The sequence below is a fragment of the Pterocles gutturalis genome, unplaced genomic scaffold (genome assembly GCF_000699245.1).
Source record: "Pterocles gutturalis isolate BGI_N339 unplaced genomic scaffold, ASM69924v1 scaffold3310, whole genome shotgun sequence".
NCBI classification, from domain to species: domain Eukaryota; kingdom Metazoa; phylum Chordata; class Aves; order Pterocliformes; family Pteroclidae; genus Pterocles; species Pterocles gutturalis.
The window spans coordinates 15802-22896 of NW_010140437.1; the positions used below are offsets into that span (position 1 = coordinate 15802).

At 41.2% G+C, this 7095-nt stretch overlaps 1 protein-coding gene across 1 annotated transcript; it reads right to left on the reverse strand.

Moving 5' to 3' along the window:
- Positions 1-534: 534 nt before the first annotated feature.
- Positions 535-2558, reverse strand: KCNG1 (potassium voltage-gated channel, subfamily G, member 1). The gene is made up of 2 exons (XM_010083645.1): positions 1800-2558; positions 535-1305 (listed from the first exon to the last, which is right to left on the reverse strand). Exons 1-2 carry the CDS (start codon positions 2556-2558, stop codon positions 535-537), a joined length of 1530 nt encoding a protein of 509 aa, XP_010081947.1.
- Positions 2559-7095: the final 4537 nt, after the last annotated feature.

Here is a 7095-nt window from a genome sequence, read left to right on the forward strand (position 1 = left end):
ATATACAGCTGCTGTTGTGAATGACAAATCTTACTTAATGTTTTTTTAAGAGCACAATGGGATAAACATCTGTGGTTATTTCCATTACCCTCTAAGGTGTTTTACTGGGAGAGAATTTAGCCATTAATTTTGTTGTATTTACATTATTTATATACAGGAAGAAGAAGAAAAATGGCAGCCTGTTTAATGAGTATATACATTGTGATTTGCTTGGAAAAATGTATATTACAAATCGCAAAACAGCCTGTCAAATACATAATTATATGTTCTTCTTTTTTTTGTCAGAGAAGTTTTAATTCCTAAAATCCCACTGTATGATCTCAATGAAAGATCTGTCCTGTGCATTATACTGAGGGGGGGGAAGGAACAGCATAGTAATGGACTTGTGAAACCACATCAGTTCCTGGTTAATAGCTCCTTTTCTTCATTTTAATATGAGGGTTACCTTTGTAAAATGCTTCCAAAGCAAATTAAAAGATGGAATCTGATACGACAAAACATTACTTGACATCAGGAGGAACAGTAACTTAAATTTCATTCATTGTCCCTAGTCTCAGAAGAGATACTGGGGAATAAAATATCACTCCCTTGCGACACATTGCTTATCTGAGACTTTGTTTTTAATAAGAACTGTGCTCTCCTGTACATTATTCTTTCTTGTTCTTGTTTTAGCTCGATGTAGGAGCGTGAAAACGTGTGGAAGATGGAGGTGACTGGAAATGCCATCAGGAGGATGCCACTCAGGATGCTGCTTAGTGCTACCACTTGGCCAGGAATGCTTCTGGGAACCATATCTCCATAGCCTACCGTGGTCATGGTGATGACAGCCCACCAGTAGCATGCGGGGATGCTGGTAAACTCCTGTGAGTCTGCCATCTCGTTCTCAATGACATACAGGAGCGGTGCAAACAGTGCAATGGCCACGCAGAGGAAGAGCAGCAAGAGACCAAACTCCCGGGTGCACCTGCGAGCGGTCAGCCCCAGCGTCTGCAGCCCCAGGGAGTGCCTGGCCAGCCGCATGACATAGAGAATCCTCAAGGCACGGAGAATACGGAGGACCAGACCTACTTTGTCCAGGTAGATGCTCCCAGAGCTGGGCTTTTTGTAGCCCACTGAAGTGGTGTCCACTAGCAAGGTGATGTAGTATGGCAGGATGGCTATGATGTCTATCAGGGTTAATGGTCTCCGCAGAAATGCAAACTTGCTCTTCGCCTGGATGAATCTTAGCAGGAACTCCAGGGAAAACCATGCCACACAGACAGACTCCACAATGAAAATATTGTAGCACATCTGGGAACACTCACCCTGCAGGAAAGAGGAGGAGTGTAATCGGCACTGGATAATAACTATTTTAGTTGGTACGGTGACAGGAAGAGAGGTTTTGGTGTTGTTTTTTTTTAAACCCAAAATATTAAAGGAATTGAAGCTGTTGCTATGGGGAAACACATTGAGAAACTGGAACAAGTTAAATGCAGAATTTAGAAAGGAACTACCTATTCCACAGACAATATTTTTGGTAATTTCAGGCTTTCTAAATAGCAAATACAAAGCTCAACAAGGTAATACACAGTTGCACAGAAGAGCACACACTAAGGTAGTTTTCTTTGGACATACCACTCGGTATGATTAGTTCTCTTACAAGTAATTGAACAGAGTCATGTAAGATTTCAAATATTTTTTGTGTTACTTTTCCCCTCTAAAGACAGCGGCAAAATCCCCATTGAAATCAATATCATCAGATCTTACTTGTTCTGCTCTTCCCAGCACATACCATTTTCCATCTGGAAAAGCTAACTTACCTTTTCCTCCTCCTCCCTCAGGTCAGGCATGGTGCTGATGGATAAGTTCACTGCTGTAATAGTTACAAATAAAACAGACAAACAAGCAAACACCTTTCCAGGGAGGCCAGACTGGGGCCTTTCCACCATGTCTTGCAACTTTTTCATGCACAAGCCAATTTTTGTCTCCTCTACTGGTTCACCTGTTGTTTCATTTTCTATGAGGTCATCCTCCCGTTCATTTATTTCTGTAAACTCCTCCATTTTTTGCAGGTATCTCCTTTTACAACACCAGTCCAAGTTATCTTCCTCAATTCCCCAGTAGAGCAGTTCCTCTTGGAAAGACAGTGCACACATCTCACGCAAGAGCCGAAGTTTTCCAACCCGCAAAAAGGTCAGGATTGTCCTGAATGCCCCTGGGTTGCGATCGAAAAAGAATTCATTACATGTCACATCATAATCATCACAGATGTTTAGAATGTCGTCAAAATTATTACAGAATTTGAGTTGTCCCAAACGTGTCAATGGGAATTCATCAAGCGTGGTCCATGGCAGCAAATACTTAATGCCCCCTACGTTTATAATAATATGATGCTTCCGATCATCAGGGTGAAAGCCTTTCAGGAGATCCTCTTGAGGGTGAATTAGCTTGGCTCTTTGGTAAAAGACTCCCTTAAGGGTTTCTGTTTCTGGAAAGAATGTGTGGTTGAACGAAGTATCTGAAGCACAGCTCAGGGCACTATAGTCATAGTCAGAATTTTCTCCAGGTAGAAGAGTCATCTTGGAAGATAACTTCACATCACTTCGCTACTGCTGCAAGTGTCTTCTGGAACAAAAAGCAGATATATGGGGTGAGTGAATGAGAGGTTGTTTTCAAGTTTGGAACAAACATAATGATTTGAGCTCCAAAACATTTATGGCTGATAAAACAATTGGAAAGAAAACAGCAGTGGCTGAGTATGGTCAGAAGACCTTTCTGGTGAGGCTGGGTTTGTCCAGCTGGGTAGAACTGACTCTGTCAAGGGCTGCTCCCTTGCTCAGAAGCTCTGTTCAGCATATTTGTCACACTGGGGGGCTTCTCTTGTCTCAGATACAGAAGTCTCAGTTCCCAGTGGACATAGGGGGAAACCAGGAAAAATCCCTGCATGTGGCAGAATATTCCTGGTTCAGCATGGAAGTATAAAAATTATGACACTATCACATAAGAACACAGAATTCAAGTGTGTTTTATAGAGAAGGAAATTGTATATTTTTATTTAACTATTACACATAAAAGTCTGAAATAATTTAGTACCCATGAAGTATATAGAAAGAATTAGAAGTCAATTAAGTTGTAATTCAGTAAAAACACACTTCTAAAAAACAGTTAGTACAAGACTAATTTCTAAAAGGCCATATGGAAACTATTGGGGAAAAAACCAGCACTTACATTGATGATCACATAAAATGTTTGTATAGAGTTTATATACATTTAATGACATGGCAACTCCCTTTTTATGGCTTCATTTACAAAAGACTGCAAAGAAGTGCATGATTTCTACACAAACACTGGAATGTTATTTCAGTTATAACTGACACCCTATTGTATGACCTATTATATGCAGTAATAGGTCTTTGTCCTATTTGAACAGTAGCTGAGAGCCAAGGTGACTTCCTTCGCTTCTGATTATAGGAAACAAAAAAATTCTTACGATGACTTTGAAAATCATGTTCAAATTCTCCTCACACGACACTAGTGTAAAGTGTGAGGAATGAAGTGACCACAGAGTTCAAATGGGTATAAAAAGCAGGTACTGGAAATGTTAAACTTTTTGCCTCCCTAACTCACAGCATTTTAAAAGTCAGACTGAAAGTTTGCTCACACACAGGAGAGTTGTACAGGGCTGCACCTAGATCTTCCATCTGTATAGGCAGCTACAGCTTAATGCGTGGAGCTGCTGAGTTTAGTTTGATAAGAGTATTTATTTATTAAGTAGATTGTACAATAAATAGATACTAATTATGCACAAGTATTCTGATTTTCTAGCCTGGAGTTCCGAAGGAAGTAACAAATATTACACTTGACTGGCTTCAGTAGCACCACATAGTTTTGTTCTTTTCCTGGCTGTACTTACCTCCCCTGTGATACGCACCCTGGGGTGATACACCCCTGCTAGGGTGACTTCCTTACACACAGAACTGTCGTTTTCAGAAGCTGGGGTTTATAAACCACATCAACAGTGTTACATACCTATTATAGAAGAAAAACCCATTAATACACAACAGCAAAGCACTCAAAACACAGCTGCACTTAAGAGCAACAGGCTTTCCTGGCTGCAAGGGGACTTACAATGCTGCTTTCAATAAAATACTACCTCAGTCCTGCTCCTAAACTTCCCAGAGGGGTCACTCTGAACAGAGCAGTTCCTTACATACTCTTACAAACAGCTGTCCCCAGGTGAGCTCTGGATGGAGTGGTATTTCCTCATTCCTCACCAATAATCCTCTTCAGTACAAAAGGAAATAATTAATTTACTTACCTTTAGGGCATGTGGATCAAGAAAGCCTACAGGAATATACAAGAATGGACAAGACATGATTCAGACCTTCCAAGAGCTGTGGAACTATTTTCTGTCCTGAAGCAAGCAAAGAGGTAAGTTTTGTCATCTTGCTTCTGTCACAAAGCAGGATCTTTATTACTATTGCTAGTGACTTGAGAACAGCTACTTGGCAAGTAACCTCTCCTCCATGCCAAAATCTTAACTGTGTTTAGCTTTCAGTGCCTTATCACTGCGTACTTGCTGGTATTGCTGAGTTGCTCTGTCTTTGCTCCAGAGTTATGACTCTGGAAATCCCCACGGCAGGGGAGGGGCAATTCTGAAACTCCTCTGGAAGTAACGGTGAGTGCAAACAATGACAAAATCTCACAGGCCTGCACTCAAACAAACTTCCAATTGATTTAGGTTTGTCTCTTGCCTCAAGAAAGACTGAGCGAAGGCCTGTGGACCTGAAAGTATTTTTTTTTCTTTTTTTGGAAAGAACATAAACAGACAACGTAATTGTGTTAAAAAGTCACCTTCTAGGAAATTCTAGGCGATACAGGGATTGTCAGTAGAGCTTCATGACAGATGATGGCACTCAGCCATTGCCCACTGGAAAAGCTGCAGGACTCAGATAAATGAAGGGATCTGAGGAAAGTGATAGCTGGCACAGACAGTGCTGGCTAGAGCATGCTGAACAGAGGAAGCAGGGAACAGCTGAACTTGCAGTTATCCTGACATACAGTCCCACCACATGAAGCACTCCTGATGACCTCAGAGATTGTCTTCTGTTAAAGCATTTCCAAGACAGATACCATCAGCAGAAGTAATGCCACTGGGAGTTCAAGCTGTAGGTTTGATGTGGGAAAACAGGGCTACCTGATGTGTGTTTATGCAGGGCTCCTTTTCTTAGAGCAACTGTTGTTTTATTTGGAAACAAAGGTTTTCCCCTCTGCCTCAACTACGTCTAAGGCAGGGCTGGCCCACAGAGAATACAGATCATGATTGATATAAGGCTATGGATAAATGGGAGCTGTTAACCATTTTTCCTTCTGTAATACCAGATGATATTGGTTAGCAACAACTTATCCTCTGAATCACAGCCAGGAAAAATAAGGAGGCAGCTCATCTCTGTCACTGGTTTGATCTCCCTCTGCATCCATTGTTGACACAACGGGAAGAAATGGGGAGAGGGAAATGTAAAGGTTCTGTGCATGTCAGACACATGCTGTAACCCTGAGGCATCAACTGTGAAACAACAGGGCAAAGAAAAAAGATTTTCTTCCTTCGCTTCCAGCTTCTTGACCTGTTCAAGACAATAAATTGGGCAAATTAATCCCCCGTGTAACACTCTGAATGACTGCACTTATAAACGGTGGCTCCTTCTTCCGTAAGCAGAACTGGCACGCCCACAGATCCCGTGTAGGCAGCTATAGTATTTGATGCCGTACATGTGCTATTGACATGTTCTTTGCCTCAGATACACATAGCATCATATCTGTGGGGGAAGAACAGGAGGAAATAAAGGACACCAGAAAAGATGGCACTACTTGAAGGAACGGAGGAAGGAGAAAAATAAACCCATAAATTTCTCTGTATGTTTTCCTTTGGAAGGTGCTTCTACAGAATGATGGTCAGTACTGCTTTAAGATGAGAGAGATCTAATTAATGGAAGGGTTTTTTTGCTATTGAGCTTAAAAAGCAAGCAAAACATTTTATTCATACATTGCAGACTGATGACATTGCAGATGGCTGTAAGAAATGTGTTCAGGATTAAAGACAACACACTGGAATACAAGGTCAGACAAACATGTTAGCCGATAGCAACAATTCCCAACAATTAAACACGATGAATTTTAAGGACATGCTGTAACAGTAAAATCCTCACATAAAACTGCTCTGGTCAAGTAAGGCCCCATGGTAAAAGTCACTCCTTGTCTGAGATTGTATTCTGCCCTTTGAGTGCTTGGGAGTTGGTGAAGCCCAGTTCATCTTTCCAGCTCCTTTGCTGATAACGTGTTCTCATCATGGGCAAATCACTTCTCTCTGACCATCATTTCCTATTTTGTTTGTAAGCTTACTGGGGCAAGAGCTGTCTCTTACTACCTTATACAATCCTGATCATTGTTTTGGCATCTAGAAGCTATGGTAATACGGAATAACTGGCCCTCAGCAAGGGCTCTTGGTGACTCTAAATGGTGTGGTTGCATGTGAAGCGAGATAGAACATCTTTTCAAAAATCTGTCTTGCACAAGATGATATTCTTATCCATTATGTCTGGTGAAGAAATCGAATTAGAAATTTGCACTGCCCTTACTTTCAGCAGAAATTCAGGAAGGGTGCCAGACTCCTAGACAATGGGGAAAGAATTATTAAAGATGCCCTTCTGAGGGAAAGAAATAGAAATCATGAGTAACATGCTAAAATTCCACTGCAAGTGTCGTTTCCCCCCCCTCAGTGTCCTCTGCAGTATTTTGAATTCTGCAGTGCATCTCTGATGTAATCAGAGCTCCTGCAAGGAGTCCTGATACTGCTCTGTGATGCAGACAATTCAAAGTTGTGCCTGGATGATAACAAGCGTGCAAGGAAGATGCATAACTCCCCTCTAGACTCTTCTATCAATTCTGGTGCCTGGAACTTGTCTCTGTTGCTTTTTACCATTTGTAAATTTAGGTTAAAAAAAAGTTTCAGATTTCAGGGCAGGGTGGATATAAGTACCGTGGCTTTTTGGAAACAATTCTGTAAGAACCTGTTTTACAGTTTAGTGATCCTTCCTCTGTTATTCTTTCCTTAGTTAA